The following is a 21,634-nucleotide window of genomic DNA, read 5'->3' on the forward strand; positions in this document are numbered from 1 at the left end:
GTCTGTGTTTGCGCAGCATTTAGCAATGGGATTCTGGTCCTGGTGCTTCTAGGCACTATGATAATACAGATAATAAATTGAACCTGATTTTTATAATCTGACTCCACCTTTGGAAGAAGGTATAAATCCAATACAGTCTTGTATTTTCTTAAATCTGTGAGGGAGAAGTTCTAAATGTTACTTAATGAGCTTATTTTGTTCATTATTATGGGGCATCGTCATGATCAGATGCTGTGGATTTTTATTTTAAGCTAGAGCAGTTTGTTACTCATCTATTTTTGCTGTGTCTGGTCTGTTCTTTTCTTCACTCTTTTTGTTCCATTTTCTCACTTTTTGCAGCCATGGTACTCAGAGTTGATTGGCATTTGACAGATTTGTACATGTCAAATCTCCAACATGGCTTTCAAGTACAGTTAGCATATATGGTGGGCAGAGGGAGAAACTACAGAAATCATAGAATCATCAAAATGGAGAGCTGGAAGGAGCCTCAAAGTTATCAAGCTCAGCCTCCTGTGCTGAGGCAGGACCAAGTAAACCTGCCAAGTGTTTGCCCAACCTGTTCTGAAAAACCTCCAATGATGGGGATTCCACTACCTCCCTTGGAAGCCTATTCCAGAGCTTAACTGCCCTTATGGTTAGAAAGTTTTTCCTAATATCTAATCTAAATTGCCCTTCTTTCAGGTTAAGCCCATTACTACTTGTCCTACCTTCAGGGACGTGGAGAACAATTGAGCACAGTCCTCTTTATAATAGCCTTCACATATTTGAAGACTGTTGTCAGGTCCTTCCTCAGTCGTCTTTCAAGACTAAACATGTCCAGGTTTTTTAATCTTTCCTCATAGGTCATGTTTTCTAAAACTTTTATCATTTTTGTTGGTCTCCTCTGGAATCTCTCCTTTTTGTCCACATCTTTCCTAAAGTATGGCTCCCAGAACTGGATACAGTACTCCAACTGAGGGCTCATCACTGCTGAGTAGAACGGGACAGTTATCTTCCATGTCTTACATATTGTACTCCTGTTAATACACTCCAGAATGATATTAGCCTTCTTCACAACTACATCACAGTTGACTCTCGTTCAGTTCAATATTCAAATCCCCAGACTCTCCAGCTCCTGCCTCAGAGCAGTCAGCATAAGCCACATCCTGCTCTGTTTGTACAGATACAATTTATAGCAATTCAAAACAGTTTTATGGCTGCCAAACTTTTGATTTGTTCTTGATTATGCTTTACAAAAGTATGTCTTTTTCTTTTTCCAGAGCTACAGTTCTGGCTAAGAACTTCACTCATCACCATGGTATCTAAGTGCCTGTTAATTTCTCAAACCCACCAGAAATTTATGCAGTTGTTTTAGGAATTATTGCTAACAAACATTCTCTTTCTTCAAACACTTTTAAATATAATTTTGTTTTTCAGCAATATATTTGCTTTAGCTTCAAATTGAAATGTTCAAATCCTATTTTCTTACTGATTTTCAGGAAGACAGGAAAACCATTTCATAATTTCATAAGCTGGCAAGACCTAAGAGCTGCTGATCTTGTAAATTCCTGGAACAGGGGTCTCATATTGAAGGTAAGGCTGCTCATTGAGTATGCTGCTTAGATACCGCTTTTGTTTTCATTTACCCAAATTATATGTGATAAATATTGCAAGTGCCCCAATACATAATTTCAATAAATGACATTACATGTAGTTTACAATTTTAAACAAAAAATAATAAGGTTAGCATACAAAATGACAGGACACAAAAGCAAAGAAATTAAACACTGACACTCTGTATCTACCTATAAATCTAGTAAATGAATCCCTTGTTTTATTAATATGTCACATGTTAACATTGCTAGCAAATTATTATTTTGGGTCTGAATTTAATTTTGTCGGTATGGTTTTTGAGATTTTCGTAATTAGAATATTCATTCTTCTGATTATGTGTTGTAAATTTGGAGCATATGGGTTCTTAAAAACAAATAAGATTGGTCCCTACTTTATGTGGAAAAATTGAAGTCAACCTTACCTGTAAAACTACTACTGGCACCTTCATAATAAGATGTAAAATTCCCTGCCTTGCCAGAGCTCTCCTTTGTGACACTGGGCAATTCATTTAACCTCTGTGTCTCATTATCTATTTGTAAAATACAACTATGACAATCCTTTCCCTAATTTTTTTTGAAGCTATATTAAAGTTTATGAAATGTCCAGATAATACATAAATATCTTCTACAAGAATTTGCTGCATATCTGAATTCATTTTTGCCCAGGAGATAATCTGTCAGTGTATGATGGATTTGTGTGCATTATCCTTAAATTTATTTGACCAAAGGATTAAAAGACATAAGACTAAATGTTCGGTCAAAAACATTTAAATAACTTCTGTTCTTTTGGAATAGGTAATCCATGTTATCTCTACAATGCTTCACTTTTTAACTCGGAGTGATCAATATGTGATTGCTAGTTCATTGACTTTCACAACACATCATGTCTCTTTGAGGCTGTCCTGGGTTTTACAAAATATAACTGAGGTAAGAAGTTGTTGTGGGAGGCGGGGGAGTAATACTCTTGGTACATAATAGCAATAGTGACTTTCCTTGATTGTTATCTGCTTGGTTTTTGCTTTCTTTATTTCCTTCCCTCAAAGGGAATGGAAAGAGAGAATGTTTTGTATTGTGTAGCGCTCAAACATATCTATTTGGAACAAACTAATGTTGGCTAATGATCTATGTATCTTTTTACAAACTTTCCCATGATCCTGCAAACACGTGTTCATGTGTGTAATTACTCACATGAGTAGTCCGTCCTACAAAACATAATCATATTGCCAATTTGGCATTTTTTGATTTATTAATCTTAACATTATACAACATAATTTTTATTGTAATTTATTTTTAAGTTAATTGCACTTTATTGTGTAACAATGTGGTATATTTGTATTTTATCTTCGACAATGTTACATTTCCAGTCTGCCTTATCCCAACACTTACAGATTTCCAGAAATCAGTAACATAGTGGTCAACAAACAAGGATCTCCACTTACTCAGTAATTACTTATGTAATTTTAAAGGCCTGACTAATGGTGTATAGTGTCAGTTGCAGATATGTAAAATTAAACATTTTGGTGTATTATATTATGCTAGCACCAAACCTTCTAAAGAACAATTAACTCACTGTGTCTCCTGTTTTTGTTCCTTGACTTGGCTTTTTCCTTTTCTTTCTCTTTACTTAATGTATCAGTGTGTTTACTTTCAGATTTTTTTTTAAAAAGAGAAATGGAGGGTGTCCTTGGTTGGTTGGTTGTTTTACAATGAACAAGGAAGACTTTACAAGTTGTTGTTTATTATTTTTAATCTGTTACCCTGTTTGTTCTAACATAGAAATATCAAGAATGTAAAATATGGTCTTCACTGGATTTGTTGGTAGACTTGTTGGCTCTTTCAGATATGGACTTGTTGAAGGATGCTGAGTCTTCAGTTAAAGACCTATTTTCTCCCAAGAATTCCCTAGTAATTGGTATTTAAACAAACAAACAAAAATAGGAAAACAAAAAAACCCAAAGCTCTGACTTAAAAAATCATTTCCCTTTTCAATAAGTTCAATAAATTCAATAAGTTGGTCATTCTGCAAGTTCTCTGGTTGTCCTTTGAGTCTTTCAAGAAAAATAAGATAAGCAAAATCTGAATTTCTAGTTTTAAAGAAGGAAGTAGGGAAATAATAATTTTCAGGCTTTCTTTATATAACATAAAGAAGCAAAAATGGACAGCCCTATTTGCTTTCCTTTGGCAAGGGCATCTTTTTAGGTATTCTTATTTTTCTTTTAGCATTTCTTTTTCATATCTACAAAACACTTTTTTTATCACTTCTTCATATCTCCTCTTCCACTGCCTTCGTTTCCAAACTCCACTAATAGTCACCTCAAAGTCTCCAGGTTTACCCTATTAGGGCTCTTATGTGCCACTGCTAAAGAAGGGTGAGCAACTAATCTCCCATTGGCAGCGACAAAGCATGCAAAACTGTATGTGCACAGGAGCAAAAGCTGCCATTTAGGGGCAGGCCATATCTACCCTACAAAGTTTGGTCAAAGCAAGTTACATCAAAATAAAGCCACCACAGTTAGCATATCACTTGTGCACATGCATAGTTGGCTCCTTGTGTCGGCACTGTGCGTACTAATCAGGAGAGTTTGTGTTGATGCACAGTGAGTGCATCATGGGTAGGTATATCCTTGTGCAACCTGCCGCTGTCCAGTGCTGTCTTTTGGGAAGTTTTGGCAATGCATGGTGAGGTAGAATTGAGTTGCTCAGGAGTGATTGGGAGTAAGGGGTCCAACTTCTCAGTGTGCAGCTATCTCCATCTCATAATGTCATCTGTATCCTGTAATATTCCCACAAAACTGCATGGCCCTCCTCACTTTCTGTCATTTTTGACTGACGCATGGAGCCTGCACAGCTCTGCGCTATTGTCATAAGTGTTGCAAACACAGGATGCGCTATCCTCTATTTGCAGAGCCATAAGAAAAACCGAATCAGTGTGGTCAGATTGCTTTGTGACATAGTGAGAACCAATTCAAGGTTACTGGTGGTGTTCCTAGATCAGCTGCAGATGGTGGATCCCCATTTCTGGGCCCAAGAAATGAGCACTCATTGGATCACATTGTAATGCAGACTTGGGATGGTGAGCAGTGACTGCAGAACTTTCGGATGTGCAAGGTCACGTTCCTGGATCTGTGCGCCAAGCTTGCCCCAGCTCTCTAGCACTGGTACACCAAAAGAAGAGCTGCACTGATTGGAGAAGTGGAGCAGCACTGACAATGGCAATCACACTGTGGAAAGTTGCAATGCTGGATTGCTACCAATGAGCGGGAAATCGTTTTGGAGTTGGGAAATCACTGCGTGGGGGTGTTGTCATGCAAGTGTGCAGGGCTATTACTCGTATCCTGCTACACGTGACTGTGACCCTATGCAATCTGCAGGACATAGTGGAAGGATTGCAGTAGTGGTGTTCCTGAACTGCAGTGGACCAATGGATGTCAGTCATATCCCTATTTTGTCACCAGACCACATTGCCACAGAGTACATCAACATAAAGGGCTACATTCCTATAGTTATGCAAATGCTGGTGAATCGCCAGGGATGCTTCACCAACATCAGTGTTGGCTGGTCAGGGAAGATGCCTGATGTTTGCATCTTTAAGAACACAGGACTGTTCAGAAAGCTACAAGTAGGGACTTTCTTTCCCGACTGACGGATTACCATTAGGAATGTTAAAATGCCAGTAGGGATTCTGGGGGACTGAGCTGCTTGTTCCCTTGGCTCATGAAGCTGTACGCTGACCATCTAGGCAGCACCAAGAAAAGATTCAATTACAGACTCAGCAGATGCAGAATAACAGTTGAATGCACTATTGGTACACTGAAGGGACGCTGGCGTTGTGTACTCACAAGATTGCATCTCTGTGAAAAAAAATCTCAATGATTATACCTGCCTATTGTGTTCTGCATCATATTTGTGAAACAAAAGGGGAAAGTTACTGCCAGGACGCAGGGCGAAGGTAGAGTGACTATCTGCTGAGTTTGAACAGCCAGTCACGAGGGCTATTAGATGAGCTGAGCATAGAGCTATACAACTCAGGAAGGCTTTAAAAGAGCTCTTTAACAGTGAGCAACAGTAATGCTTTATGGTGTACTGTGTTCTATCTGGCTATGCTGTTTTGGGGCCTGTTCGGAATTGTGTGGTGCTTGCTGTACATCTGTGACTACAACACTATCAAAGCATCTATTTCTTTTGTGATGTTTGTCACTGATCCTATGAGTTTTGTCACACTCTGCAGTACCAAGTGAGTGGGTGCTTTCAGAACTGCTGGGCACTCTGCAGGGTACGTTGTGAATTAATAAAGATTAATTATTTTTTAAATAATATAATATTATTCAGTAACAAAAGCAGTGCAAAGAAAAATCTGTGCAATTTAAAAGCTATTAATATAATTTTTAATGTATTTGAACAGAACTTAACAAGGGGAAAGAACATTCATATCCATTTTACCTACATACAGTGACCTGTGAAAGCCACAATTGTTGTATATGTGAAGCTATGGTTGTCCTTAATGTTTCCCCTGGATGGAGTGGTAGGGATAGGGATGTGGCCTCTGATGCCACGTGGAATGCTGAAGGTAGTTGTAGTGAAGTGCTGTAGTGGAGTTCTCCATGGACTGCAAAGAGAAGTGAGCCTGGGATTGTTGAACCTATATGTTCCCAAAAGTCTTCAGCATCTCTGTTTGCTGCTAGAGAGCCCCATTACATCCTGGTACATCTCCCTCTCTTTTTTCTGCCTGGAATCCTGGACCTTTTTCGTGTCTCTCTTTCCTTTTCCAGGCTGTCTGCAGTGTTCATCCTCCAGGTGATGTTCATGGTCTGATGATGGCTTGCAGGATCTCATTGAACATGTCATCCTGAGTCCTCTTCTTCCTCTTCCTTATCTGGCTCAGGCATTCTGTGAGTGTGGAGGGGGAACCATTCAAAGCCGAAACTGCTACACATGACTGTGACCCTATGCAATGTGCAGGACATAGTGGAAGGATTGCAGTGGTGGTGTTCCTGAACTGCAATGGACCAATGGATGTCAATCATATCCCTATTTTGTCACCAGACCACATTGCCACAGAGTACATCAACATAAAGGGCTACATTCCTATAGTTATGCAAATGCTGGTGAATCGCCAGGGATGCTTCACCAACATCAGTGTTGGCTGGTCAGGGAAGATGTATATGTAGTCAGTATAGCCACAACAGAAACCAAAATAAGATTCAGAACTCCCTTCCCTTGCTCCCCTACAGTTTTAAACAAGACATGTTTATTGTCTTCTGCTTCCAAGTGCTTGTGCACGGCACCAGTCATGGTGAGTATGCCTCACATGGTGTGAGGAAAATGAGGAGGGAGTTGCTCAGTTTCATGCCCTTACGAGTACAGGGCAATGGCACTGAATACTGACACCATTTTCCACAAGCAGTGGTGATTTTAGTTGATATTTCACTCCGGTCCTGAGGGTGACAAAGGCAAAAAGAACACAACTGCTAATGATGTCCTGAAGCCATCAGGGGCCCATATGCTGCCACCCAGTGTGCTGCAATGGTATCTGCTGAAGTTATCACTGACTGGCATGGGAATATATCCTATTGCAAGGAAGAAATAAGGCTGCCATCCCTAGAAACCTTTGGCAGAGGATTGCAGAGGAGTACCTCCATGAAAATTTCATTGAGCTCTCTCAGGAGGATTCCAGGGATGTCCCTGATGTGCATAAACAAACTGCTCCACATGGCCTAACTCTATAGCAGAATTAAAAGCAAATAACGCTACCTCTTTTATTGGTACTGCTACCTCTTCTTGTATGAGTAAATTAATGAAAAGCCAATAGCTATGTCCTACTAAGTTGGGGGCGCCATCACTATAAGGGGAAATATATTTACACAATTACCCGAGGATCCTTCCCATGCATCAGGCTCGACTGCCGGGCCTGACTAGACTGTGGTGGAGTCTCAAACAGCTCCTGGCTTGCAGCATAGCTGAATCCCCCAGCACCTTGCCTCCCAGTGGCATATCCCCCATTCTCCTCCTTTTTCCTCCTCTACCACCTCTTCATCCTCGCTGTTCATGGCAGGGGCTTGTGACCTGGGCTCCTTAGAGATATCCATGGTGGTCTGCTAGGTGGTAGCGTGGTCTCTGCCAAGTATGACATGCAGCTCTTTGTAAAAGTGGCAGGTCTGCCGCTCTGAACTGGATTGACTGTTGGCCTCCCTGGGCTTCTGGTATGCCTAATGAAGTTTCTATGCTTTCACTCGGCAATGCTGCTGATCCCTGTCATACTCCTCCTCCAGCATCCCCCGTGCAGTCTATTTGCAGATGTTCACGTTTATACAGCTGGTCCATAGCTGTTCTTGTACAGTTTATTCTCCCCATAGGCCCAGGAGATGCAATATCTCCTGTCTATGCCAAGCTGGAGTGTATCTGGAGCAGGAGTCAGCAACCTTTCAGAAGTGGTGTGTCGAGTCTTCATTTATTCACTCTAATTTAAGGTTTTGCGTGCCAGTAATAAATTTTAACCTTTTAGAAGGTCTCTTTCTATAAGTCTATAGTATATAACTAAACTATTGTTGTATGTAAAGTAAATTAAGGTTTTTAAAATGTTTAAGAAACTTCATTTAAAATTAAATTAAAATGCAGAGTTCCCCGGCCTGGTGGCCAGGGCCCAGGCACTGTGAGTGCCACTGAAAATCAGCTCGTGTGCCACCTTTGGCATGCATGCCATAGGTTGTCTGCCCCTGATCTGGAGCATGTAGCTGGTGGTCAGTTGGCAAGTTGCACACAACAATGGGGAATTGCTAAGTATGCTTGTCTAGCTGGACAATCAGGAAAAGGCATTTCAAAAATTCTCAGTGCTTTGAAAAGCAGGGGGGCCTTCTGATCTCTGTGACCCCTGGGCTGTGGAATTCACAGTTGTGACCAGAGCGGTCAGTGTCAGGCATTGTGGGACAGCTACTGGAAGACTGTTCAGGTCAATGTAAGTCACACAGTGTCTACACTAGCATTGCGTCGACCTTAGTACATCGACCATGGCTAAATGCCACTCGGGGAGGTAGTGTTACTATGTTACTCTAACAGGATACTTATGTTGCTGGGAGACAAATTTAAGTGTAGATGTGCACACAACTAGGTTGAAGCAAGGCAGTTTATGTTAACCTAACTTTGTAGTGTAGACCAGGCAGCCGGGGGATAGGGGTTGGTCTGCTGTGCTGCAGAGGAGAAATGGTACAGTGAAGTGCCTGGCACTAGAGCTTCCTGTGATTAATACCCCTTTCCCAGAGGAAATATTGTCAATTAGATAATTGTTTTCTGGAGACATGCGTATTATTGTCCCCCAATTAAATATTTGGAAACGAGAAAAGGGGAGAGAGAGAGAAAATATATCCCTTTCTTCACATCCACACTAAACACACTTTTGTTTTGTTTTTGTTTTTTGTTTTCAGGTACAACAAGCAGCCAATGAAAATAACTGCTGCTTTGGAACAATTGACACGTGGCTGTTATATAAACTCACCAAAGGTGAGTTTGCAAGCTCTGGTTAAACAAAACATATTTCAGATCTGAGCAGATGTTGAATGCATTCCCCTAACATTATTCCCAAGAGCCCAACTGCCACATTAAGTGTGACGGATTTGGGGCTACTTATGAATGCTGAATGTTGGTTTGGTTATTGGGATATTTGCTGTATGAATATATTGGTTTAACTCAGTATGGGTCTGTCCCAAAAAAATAGAAAAAAAAGAAAAGAGGCACTCAAGGGAGCCACCTCTCAGCAAACACTTGAATTGTTAAGGTACATTGCTAAAACAATTAGCTTTGATGGCAGGAAAAGCCCCATAAAAAGAAAGGAACAAAATGGTAACCAGAGTTTAAAATAGGATACCCTCTCAGTAGTTGTTTGGGGGAACCAGTCAGAGACACAGGTTTGAACAGGCAGTGTTTGAAGATATTAGGCTTGCCTAGGTTACCATCAGAAGATAGTAAGACTTCAGATAAGATAGACATACTTCAACTCTCCACTTGGCAGTCTGCTGACAGCTGCTAACCAGGACCCATGAAGCCCAGCCCCAGTTTGAAGCTCTGCCTCTGATGTATTATTGGTGAAGTCCCAAAGCAGCCAGTTGGCCTGCTGGCCCTACTTAAGATAGGAACAGGAAGTCGTCTGAACAACTGGGATCCATCCTGCTCTGTACTGTGTGCCTTGTGCTTCTTGCTCCTGCTCCGCTGGCTTGACTTCCTGGTGTCCTGACTTGTCTTGGCTCATGACCTCTGACATGTGGTTCTGGTCTTCTGCCTTTGACCCAGCCTTACTTTGGTTACGGACCTGTGGTTCTCAACTCCAATTTGACTTCTGCTTCTGATGTCCTAGTATGCTGACTCTCAGCTCTTGACTGTGGACTCCAGTTCTGATCACTAGGTCTGGCTGCCCATGACGTAGCCTTGACATAGCCCTGTAATCATGAGATATGGTAATTAATATGGTAATGGATGGAATAACTAGGATTGGGCATTTGACTGGTTCAAAAATACCTGGTCAATTGACTGGTCATATACACCTCTACCCTGATATAACACTGTCCACGGGAGCAAAAAAATCTTACTGCCTGACAGGTGAAACTGCATTATATTGAACTTGCTTTGATCCGCCAGAATGCGCAGCCCCGCCTCCCCAGAGCACTGCTTTACCGTGTTATAGCCGAATTCGTGTTATATTGGGTCGTGTTATATCGGGGTAGAGGTGTATTGTTAAATATTGTCAAATAATGTCAGAAATGGTCAAATATTTTAAAGCACTCATTTATTAGAACAGTAACAAAAAAGAGTAAGACTTTATGGTCTCCAGTAGGTCTTAGACTGTTACAAAACCAAGTTAATTAACTCAGTTATTTTAACTCAGAAAAATGTAAAACACAATGAAATGAAGTTCTAAAAATGAAAGAATAATAGTTACTTATTTTAATAATGTTAAGTTAGCATTTAAATGTAAACATTCAAGACTGAACAGTTACAAAAGAAGAGAAAAACAAAATTAAAGAAATAAACACGTAGGCATTAAAAATAATTTTTAAATGAATTTATGTTAAATTGGCAGCAGGCAAACTCTCCAAGCAGATTAATGGTTGTGCATCTAGTCTCTTTGTTTTAGGGGAGGAGGTTTAATGGCCATGTACCTTCTCTCACTGCCTTCTGAGTTAATTTCAGTAGGTTTGCCTAGTCCAGGGTGCAGCAACCTTTGGCACGCGGCTCACCAGGGTAAGTACCCTGGCAGGCTGGGCCAGTTTGTTTACCTGTTGCGTCCGCAGGTTCAGCCGATCGCGGCTCCCACTGGCCGCGGTTCGCTGCTCCAGGCCAATGGGGACTGCGGGAAGCAGTGCGGGCCAAGAGATGTGCTGGCCGCGGCTTCTCGCAGCCCCCATTGGCCAGGAGCAGTGAACTGTGGCCAGTGGGAGCCACAATCGGCCGAACCTGCGGGCACGGCAGGTAAACAAACTGGCCCGGCCCGCCAGGGTGCTTACCCTGGTGAGCTGTGTGCCAAAGGTTGCCAATGACTGGTCTAGTCAGTTTAGATTGGAAGCTCTTCAGGGTAGGGACCGTGTATTTTAACTTGTTTAATGTGATTTGTAAACTGCCATGTACATTGATGGCTTGGTATACAATTTTATTCACACACACACACACACACACACACACACACACACACAATGTTTGAGCTTCTTGATTGTCTGGAATCTTCTAGATCAACTTTCCGTTAATTCATCTTTTTCCCAACTGGTGACATTAACGTAGTAAAGTGAGTGATCAAGACATTTAGATAGGCTTGCTAACAGATGAAACACCATAATGCAGTCAAAAAGGTAGGCTACTACCTGCGTCAGGGTATTGTTGCTGGAATATTTGATAATATATGACTTTTGTTAGATAATAGGCAGTCAATTGACATCATTTGATCGGTCAGTTGACTGGCTTACCAAGCCTAGGAATGTGTCATTCCATTTCTGGGCAACTGCATGCAGAAAAAATAAGGCCATTATCTGGACACTTCAGAAGATTGAGATAGAATCCCTCCCTTTACAGCGTGGTGGAATTAAAATGTCTTTGGGCGTGCAGACCGGTGAATTTGGGCTGAATAGAGGCCATCAAACTGTTTATAGTACATATTTTTGCTTCAAATAACTCTTTGAATATTTAGACATTTAAAACTTTATTTGTTCCTTTGTTGCTAGGTTCTGTGTATGCTACAGATTATTCAAATGCCAGTTCAACAGGGGTTTTTGATCCCTTTCAGGTATGAATCTATTAACATAACGTTGTAGATTGTTCTTTGAGACTGGTTAACTTTTTTAATTCTCTCTGTTATTTCAGATGTGTTGGAGTTCTTTTCTGAGCAAATTATTTTCAATACCGATGTCTATATATCCTCCGGTAGAGGACACAAAGTACGTATGCAGGCAGAATCTTAAACAAAAATGTAACATCTAATAACTAAATTAATTATTGTTGAAAAAAGATCACAAAAATCTCTGCAGACATTTAAAAAGTAATATGTTAAGTGAAGCCAAAAATAATTTAAATTGTAAATATTTGTAGTTGCACATATTTGTCTGATTCGTAGATCCAAATTGGTATTTTATACCAGAAAAAGGTAAAACAGCTTCGTGATTTCTGTAAATAAAAAAAAAAAAGAGTAACATTGAATGATGTGTATTGTGACAGGGTCAGGCCAGATGGATACAAGAGAGTGTTAGAAGACAGATATAGTAGTCCCAGATTAAGTAGATCCCTTTTCCCTGGGTAAGGTAACAGGGGCAGTTCCAGAACAAGCAGAAACTTGGTGGAACCAATTAAGGCAGGCAGGCTAATTAGGACACCTGGAGCCAATTAAGAAGAAACTGCTAGAATCAATTAGGACAGGCTCGCTAATCAGGGCACCTGAGTTTAAAAAGAACCTCACTTCAGTTTGTAACGTGCATGTGAGGAGCTGGGAGCAGGGGCGGCTCTAGACATTTCGCTGCCCCAAGCAGGGTGGCATGCCGCGGGAGGCACTCTGCTGGTCGCCGGTCCTGCGGCTCCAGTGGACCTCCCGCAGGCGTGCCTGCGGAGGGTCCGCTGGTCCCGCGGCTCCACCAGACACTCCGCAGGCACGCCTGCGGGAGGTCCACCGGAGCCGCCTGCCACCCTCCCGGCAACCGGCAGAGCGCCCCCTGCAGCATTCCGCCCCAATCACGCACTTAGCGTGCTGGGGTCTGGAGCCGCCCCTGGTTGGGAGCAAGAGGCACTAGGAGCTGAGAGTGGGAAGGCGTATTGCTGGAGGATTGAACAGTACAAGCATTATCAGACACCAGGAGAAAGGTCCTGTGGTGAGGATAAAGAAGGTGTTGGGAGGAGGCCATGGGGAAATAGCCCAGGGAGTTGTAGCTGTCGCGCAGCTGTTCCAGGAGGCACTTGAGACAGCTGCAGTCCACAGGGCCCTGGGCTGGAACCCAGAGTAGAGGGCGGGCCCGGTTTCCCCCCAAACCTCCGAACTCCTGATCAGACACAGGAGGAATTGACCTGGACTGTGGGTTCTACCAGAGGCGAAGGTTTCTGGGCTGTTCCCTGACCCACATGGTGAATCTCTGAGGCGAACAAATCTGCCAATAAGTGCAGGACCCACCAAGATAGAGGAGGAACTTTGTCACAGTACGTTGAGGACTTGTTTAAAATTTTATTTTTTAATTTCTCAAAATTGTCAATTCAGTGCACTGACTTCTTTAATATTTATTTAAGTCACAGCTTTGGTTCAGTTGATGCTGAAATATTTGGGGTGCCTATTCCAATAGTGGCCTTGGTGAGTGAAAATCTTTAATGATTTTTTTTTTGTACTTGAGTGAGTAGCATTATTTTATGTAAATATACTCTTGTTTGTCTGTCTTTATAATCGTTAGTTTATCGTTGTTTATGTCCTGTGTTTTCTGAGATTCCATGACTGCAGAATTGGTTGTTAAATTTTGCTCCAAAATCTTTGCTTTCATTTAGAACAAAGGAAATGTTTCTAACCCTTACAGTTGTGAAGCAAGCCATGCAGAGAGGGAATGTAACCTTGTTGTTAGGCATTGAAGTAGGACTTATGAGATCACGGTGGTATTCTAGGCCAATTATTTAGGGCCTGATCCTGCAATGGGTTCTACCCAGCATAACTCCATTGGGATTCCACATGGGTGCAAAAGGGTCTGTGCTAATGGATCCCCTTGCAGCACTGGGGCTTTAATTTCTCTGTGCCTTAGTTCCCCATACATAAAGCATGGATAATACTGTACTACAGTAACAAACACTGTAGAAAACCTATATGTAAATAAAATGTAAAAATGACATCCAACAACTGCTCCATTCATCTCAATGGAATGTAAACACTGAAGCCAGTTTAAATGTCAGCTTTTATAACTGTTTCACTGATTAGTTGGAGATTTCCTTCTAAAAGTAATTTGCTTAACCATCATTGTTGGAGACAGTTGTGGATATAATAAGAGCAATAAGGGTAGTAGCTGGGTGGGGTCAGAGGTTGGGGTCAGAGAAATAGGAATTAAAGATTCTAAAACTTCAGCTGTATCCCTGCCCACAAAGGGGAACACAAACCTCCACCTCTACCTTCCAGGATTCTTAAAGTCCCTATTGTCCCGTTTGCTGGGTGCCAAAACATCGAGCCTTCCCTTGAGTGCTTCTACAACCCATTTGTTATTAACGTTGTGTATTTAAAAAAAGAAGAAAAAAATGGAGTGGCATATTGAAAATTGGGGATTGTATAAAATAAATTGAAGAGCATTGAGATTTTGATTGAATTTAATATTAAAATGACTTGGGATATAATGTACTGATGGTGTTGTTCATCTTCACATTTGATTTATTTTAAAACCACCATTTTTTAACTTTTACTTGAAGTTGTTGCAGAGGTCCAGTAGGCTGCTTAGTAAGTGGAGCATTGGTTCTGGTGGAATCATCTTGCATATAATTTTGATTTAAATGAGAAAACTGAAGTATGAGATAGGGTATGTCTACACTACGAAATTAGGTCGATTTTATAGAAGTCGATTTTTAGAAATTGTTTTTATACAGTTGATTGCATATGTCCACACTAAGCGCACTATGGGTATCCCACAGTTCCTGCAGTCTCCGCCACCCATTGGAATTCTGGGTTAAGCTCCCAATGCCTGATGGGGCAAAAACATTGTCGCGGGTGGTTTTGGATACATGTTGTCAGTCATCCCTCCCTCCGTGAAAGAAACGTTGGACAAACGTTTCGTGCCTTTTTCCCATGCAGATGCCATACCACGGCAAGCATGGAGCCCTCTCATCTTAGCTCACCATCACTGCTGCTGTTGTGTCCTGGGTGCTGTTGTCAGCAGACGGTGCAGTAGGACTGCTAACCGTCGTCATCCAGAGCTTCCACTACAACTCTGCTCTCCTGCTCTTGTAAATGATCTCAGTCTCAATAGCAAATTTCTACAAATTGTCAGAAATCTGCGTGGTGCTAACCATCGTCATCCACTGCTTCCGCTGCAACTGTGCTCTCCTGCAGACGCCATACCATGGCAAGCATGGAGTCTGCTCAGCTCACCATCACCGCTGCTGTTGTGAGCATTGTAAACACCTCGTGCATTACCCTGGAATATATGCAGAACCAGGCTAAGAAACACCAGCACGAGGAGGATTTTGATGAGGACATGGACATAGATGTTCCTGAAAGCATGGGCTGTGGCAATTGGGACTCATGGTGGCACTGGGGCTGGTTGATACAGTGGAATGCCGATTCTGGGCCAGGCAAACAAGCACAGACTGGTGGGACCGCATAGTGTTGCAGGTATGGGATGAGTCACAGTGGCTGCGAAACTTTGGCATGCGTAAGGCCACTTACCTGGAACTCTGTGAGTTGCTTTCCTCCCACCCTGAAGCGCAGGAATACCAAGATGAGAGCTGCCCTGACAGTTGAGAAGCGAGTGGCGATAGCCCTATGGAAGCTTGCAACGCCTGACTGCTACCGGTCAACCGGGAATCAATTTGGAGTGGGCAAATCTACTGTGGCAGCTGCTGTGATCCAGGTAGCCAATGCAGTCGTTGACATTCTGTTATCAAGGGTAGTGACTCTGGGAAATGTGCAGGTCATACTGGATTGCTTTGCTGCAATGGGGTTCCCTAACTGTGGTGAGGTGATAGACGGAACGCATATCCCCATCTTGGCACCAGACCACCTTGCCAATCAGTACATAAACCACAAGGGTTACTTCTCAATGGTGCTGCAAGCACTGGTGGATCACATGGGACGTTTCACCGACATCAACGTGGGATGGCCGGGAAAGGTGCGTGACGCTTGCATCTTTAGGAACTCCGGGCTGTTCAAGCAGCTGCAAGAAGGGACTTACTTCCCAGACCAGAAAATTACCATTGAGGATGTTGAAATGCCAATAGTTATCCTTGGGGACTCGGCCTACCCCTTGCTCCCATGGCTCATGAAGCCTTACACAGGCAGCCTGGACAGTAGTAAGGAGCAGTTCAACTATAGGCTGAGCAAGTGCAGAATGATGGTAGAATGTGCCTTTGGACGTTTAAAAGCGTGCTGGTGCTGTTTGATGACTAGGTCAGACCTCAGCGCAACCAACATTCCCATTGTTATTGCTGCTTACTGTGTGCTCCATAATATCTGTGAGAGTAAGGGGGAGACATTTATGGCGGGGCGGGAGGTTGAGGCATATCGCCTGGCATCTGATTATGAGCAGCCAGACACCAGGGCGATTAGAAGAGCACAGCAAGGTGCGCTGCACATCAGAGAGGCTTTGAAAACCAGTTTCATGACTAGCCAGGCTTCGGTGTGACAGCTGTGTGTTTTTCTTTATTTCAAAGGGGGAAGCCAACCACCCTTCCCCCTTTTGAAATAAAGTAACTATTGTTTTGTAACCATGCATTCTTTCTTTATTAATTTAAAAAAAAAAAAGAGATAACGGACAAGGTAGCCCGGGTAGGGTGGGGGAGGAGGGAAGGACAAGGCCACGTTGTTTATTGCCTACACTACAAATCAAACTGCTTGAATGACAGCCTTCTGTTGTGTGGGCCATCCTCTGGAGTGAAATGGCTGGGTGCCTGGAGCCTCCCCCCGCTCCCCCGTATCTGGGTGAGGAGGCTATGGAACATGAGAAGGAGGGTAGGTGGTTATACAGTGGATGCAGTGGTGGGTCTGTGCTCTTGTTGGCTTTCCTGCAGCTCCAACACATGCTTCATCATGTCTGTTTGCTCCCCCAGCAGATGCTTCAGCATGTCCGTTTGCTCCCTCATTAGCCTCAGCATCGCATCCTGCCTCTGCTCTTCGTGGTCACTCGATTCTTTCCTGGCCTCTGCCACTGAATGCCTCCATGCATTGAGCTGTGCCCTATCAGTGCGGGAGAACTGCATCAGCTCAGAAAACATGTCGTCATTAGTGCATTTTTTCACCTTCTAATCTGCCATATCTGCAGGGACGGAGATGATGGGGGAGCATAGAAACATTTGCGCCTGGGGGAAGATAAAAAGGGAGAGTAAAATTGGGTTGGCTTAGTACACCTTCATAATAAGTGGGAATGTTTTCAAACTGCAGCGCCCTCCTTTCCCAGAGCAAGCAATGTGTTGGGTTTCACATTTAAAAGGAGGGGCTGCAGTATTCGGGTAGATGTGCAGCACACAGGTACCCCCACCCCACCGCATGGCTATTCTCTGGAATGATCCCTTAGCCCCTCCCCCTGCCACGTGGCTATTCTTTGGGATGATCCCTTCTCCCCTCCCTGTGCCTCGTGGCTGTTCTCCGGGATGATCCCTTTTAGCCAAGCACAAACAGCCCAGCATGAACGGGGTCCTTTTACTGTTCCCTTACAAAAATTCCCCTATTTCAACCAGGTGACCATGAATACTGTTGCTTTTAAACCCTGTACTATAGTTACAAATGTGCATTCACTAGAGGTGCCTTCTCCAGCTTCAGGGTCGGGGATCCCGCCTTGGGATGGTATTGGCTCCAGGGTGATGAAAAGTTCCTGGCTGCCAGGAGAACGGATTCACCGCTTGCCTGCTGCACATTCTCCTCCTCCTCCTCTTCCTCTTCCTCATCCGCAAAATCCTCCTCCATGTTCTGTGAGATTCCCCCCTTGCAGGTGTCTATGGACAGTGGTGGGAAAGTGGTAGGGTCCCCCCCTAGAATGGCATGCAGCTGTTCATAGAAGCGGCATGTGTGGGGCTCTGACCCAGAGCGACTGTTTTGATTCCTTTGTATTTTGGTAGGCTTGCCTGAGCTCCTTACCTTTCACATGACACTGCTGTATGTCCCTGGTGTAACCTCTGTCCAACATGCTCTCTGAGATTTTTGGCAAATTTATTTGCATTTCTTCTTTTGCATCGGAGTTCTGCCTGCACAGATTCTTCTCCCCATACAGCAATCCGTTCCAGTGTCTCCCTTTCAGTCTCCCTTTCGGAGCTTGTTTGCAATTCTGGGACTGCATGGTCACCTGTGCTGCTGAGTGCTGCTGGGCTCGCCATGCTGACCAAACAGGAAATGAATTTCAAAAGTTCTCAGGGCTTTTCCTGTGTACCTGGCTAGTGCATCAGAGTTCAAAGTGCTGTCCAGAGCGGTCACAATGAAGCACTCTGGGATAGGTCCTGGAGGCCAATACCATCGATTTGCGTCTGCACTACCCCAAAGTCGACCCAGCAAGGTTGATTTTAGCGCTACTCCCCTCGCCGGGGAGGAGTACAAAAGTCGGTTTTAAGAGCCCTTTAGGTCAATGGAACGGGGTTGGTTGTGTCGACCTAAATTGATCTAATGTGGCTAAATTTGACCTAACCCCATAGTGTAGACTAGGCCGTAGAAAAAAATGGAGGCAGGAAGCAGTATTTTAAAAACTAGAGTGGTTGCTGTGGCATAAAATAATTGTAAGTTGCCTAGAGTAGCCTGGAATTCAGAGATTTCTCCACTGTACTAAAAATGTATATTCAAAAAGCTTTGTAACCAAACATAGCAACCCTCATGCTGTGGGTCTAATTTTCCCAGCAGGGGGAGATTGCTTGGAAGAGGATAAGTTGTTGTTTATAATTTATGTAGGATAAAGGATAATTATTTAGATATGCTGCATAGCACAGGGAGCCGTGCCCATTAGTAGGGCCCTGCCAAATTCATGGCCATGAAAAATGCATTGTGGACCGAGAAATCTGGTCTCCCCCTGTGAAATCTGGTCTTTTGTATGCTTTTACCCTATACTATACAGATTTCACAGGGGAGACCAGCCTTTCTCAAATTGGGGGTTTGTGGCCCGACAGGAAGATACAGTCGGGTCACAAGGTTATTTTAGGGTGGTCATGTTATTGCGATCCTTACATCTATGCTGCCTTCAGAGCTAGGTGGCTGGAGAGCAGCAGCTGTTGGCTGGGCACCTAGTTCTGAAGGCAGTATCCCGCCAGCAACAGCACAGAAGTAAGGGTGACAATACCATATTATCCCACCCTTACTTCTGCCCTGCTGCCTTCAGAGGTGGGTGGCCGGAGAGTGGCGGTTGCTGACTGAGGGCCCAGCTCTCCAGGCAGCAGCACAGAAGTAAGGGTGGCAATACAATACCATGCCATCCTTACTTCTGTGCTGCTGCTGGCAGCAGCTCTGCCTTCAGAGCTGGGCTCCTGGCCAGTAGCCACCGCTCTCCAGCTGCCCAGCTCTGAAGGCAGTGCCGCCACCAGCAGCAGCGCAGAAGTAAGGGTAGCCATACTGCAACCCCCGCCCCCTACAATAACCTTGCGATCCTGACCCTCCCCTCAATTTGCTTTTGGGTCAGGAGGACTGCTACAATTATAACACTGTGAAATTTCAGATTTAAATAGCTGAAATAATGTAATTTACTATTTTTTAAATCCTATGCCCGTGAAATTGACCCAATGGACCATGAATTTGATAGGGCCCTACCCATTAGCTTCTCAGAAACAGTTTAGAACTAGCTTATTCTTTATACCAGTTCCTAACAGATATAGATGATAAGCAATATTCTATTTAAGTACACACTTACCATGCGATGTGTACCAGCCATTGTCTGAGTAGTACCTTATTCTGCCAATAGTACTACTGAAATCAACAGTGTGAGCAAAGATGGCAGAATCTGGTCCATTATGATTAACATAAACAGAAGAAGAGACTTGAAAATCAAAAACAAAAAGGCCATGGATAAAAAATTTTGTATTCTATTTGTTTCAGAAAGGGAAATGTACATTCTAAAGTATGAATATGGTTATTCTAAAGTGTGAAATATATGTATTGGGAGATGAGGGAAATCTTGTGCTTCAAAATTTAGCTGCTGTTAGTAATTTGTATGTTTGTTTGCACTGTAGGTAGCTGACCAGCAGGCAGCCATGTTTGGAGAATGCTGCTTTCATGCAGGAGATGTTAAACTTACCATGGGAACGGGTATCTTTTGGGACGTTAACACTGGGAACCATCTTCATACACCTAGTGCAGGTAAGTTTTTTGTCATTTAAAAATGTTTTATGGTTTTTGACCTGTTTTTTAAAGGTGACTGCAAAAGAGATAAAAGTAGGTTTTGTGTCCATTTTTTGCTGCTTTTGGATGTATAAATAAGGAATGAAAGGCATTTTCATCTTCGAGTAGTGTCCCTATGGGTGCTCCACTCTAGGTGTCCTTGCACCCACTGCACCTTCAGTCAGAGATTTCTCATAGCAGTGTCTGTTCAGCCAACACATGCATGTTACTTTGTCGTGTGCCCCATGCTGTTGCTATATAGCACTGCATGGCTGACTATCCTCAGTTCCTTCTCAACCACCCCAGCTTGGGATGGAGCCTTAGCTAGTTGTCCAAGTTGAGTTTTGCCCCAACTGTGTTCTCTTAGCTTTTGTTGTTACTTTATTGTAGTAGTTAGTACTTAGTAATAGTTGTATTAGTTTTTTTTTTAAACAAAAAGAAACAAGCTTTTAGATATATAGCTTTTTAGATATTTCCTTTTCTCCACCAAGGTTTTGCCCTTTCCAAGGGTATGCCCCATTTTCCCGGATTCAAGCATTGCCTGTTGTGCCATGTTGGAATCCGGATGAGCGATGGATATTCCCATTGCATCCCTTGTCTTGGGGGAAACATGTAGTTCCCAAAAGTGCAACTTCTGTCTGGCATTAAAATCTAGAGACAGAAAGAACAGGGAAATAAAATTTCAACTCCTTAAAATGGAGATCTTGCGTCCAGCCTCTGATGCAGGTCAGGAGTGCCCCCCATATACCAGTCTCTGAGTAAGTCAGCTGCCTCTTCTGTCTCTGAGCCACACTCCTCAAGGGTATCTAAGGGAAAGATCAAGTTTCTTCTCAAGATTCCTTTCAAGTCTTCCAAAGACAGTGCCCTGAGTTCACCAGGTAGGGAATATACCTCAAAGAAGTCTAAGTCATCAGCTCCCATTGGTCTCCAACATGCTACCCACAAGGCTGCTGGTTCCTTAGGCACCGAGAGCTCTGCTAAGCGTATAGACCCTAAAATATCGGTCTCTGAGAGACAATCGGTACCCACAGGAGACCACGGCATCAAGAAAAGCTCTGAAGTGGTACTGAAAAAGACAGCTTGAGATCTGTCTGGATTCCCCCCCCCCCGAGTGTTTGAAACTCAGGGTACCGTCAGCTCCTTTGGCTACTGTTACTTTAGCTCATGCCCAGTACCAGGACATGGTACTGACAGATCTCTGGACTCACTTGTCTGGTACATATGCTAGTACTTTGCATTTCTCCAGTACCAAGAGCCTCCAGTTCTTCTTCGAGGAACCAGCAGCCTGGTGGGTACCATGTGCGGTGTGTCGTTGCTGGTGAGAATATGCTTAAGGATGGCGGGTTGTCTGTGGGCGAGGACTGGCCTGCTTCCCAAGGTCTGTGAAAGCGAGGGATCATTGTCCAGGATGGGTTGTAAATCACTGATGATGTGTTGGATGTGATGATGTGTTGGAGAGAGTTAAGCTGAGGACTGTAGGTGATGGCCAGTGGAGTTCTGTTGGTTTCTTTCTTGGGCTTGTCTTGCAGCAGGAGGCTTCTGGGTACACGTCTGGCTCTGT

At 43.4% G+C, this 21,634-nt stretch overlaps 1 protein-coding gene across 2 annotated transcripts in view; it reads left to right on the forward strand.

Annotated features, from left to right (window-relative positions):
* The window catches only part of GK5 (glycerol kinase 5), an 83,582-nt gene that overhangs the window by 29,876 nt on the left and 32,072 nt on the right, over positions 1 to 21,634 (forward strand). For both annotated transcript variants that reach the window (XM_039489276.1, XM_039489277.1), the window contains 7 exons: positions 1,479 to 1,572; positions 2,388 to 2,519; positions 9,011 to 9,086; positions 11,792 to 11,853; positions 11,931 to 12,004; positions 13,335 to 13,395; positions 19,926 to 20,052. In XM_039489276.1, coding sequence (XP_039345210.1) covers positions 1,479 to 1,572; positions 2,388 to 2,519; positions 9,011 to 9,086; positions 11,792 to 11,853; positions 11,931 to 12,004; positions 13,335 to 13,395; positions 19,926 to 20,052 — 626 coding nt within the window. The remainder of the gene's footprint in view (positions 1 to 1,478; positions 1,573 to 2,387; positions 2,520 to 9,010; positions 9,087 to 11,791; positions 11,854 to 11,930; positions 12,005 to 13,334; positions 13,396 to 19,925; positions 20,053 to 21,634) is intronic.

This window comes from Mauremys reevesii, linkage group 9, assembly GCF_016161935.1.
Source record: "Mauremys reevesii isolate NIE-2019 linkage group 9, ASM1616193v1, whole genome shotgun sequence".
Lineage (NCBI taxonomy): Eukaryota > Metazoa > Chordata > Testudines > Geoemydidae > Mauremys > Mauremys reevesii.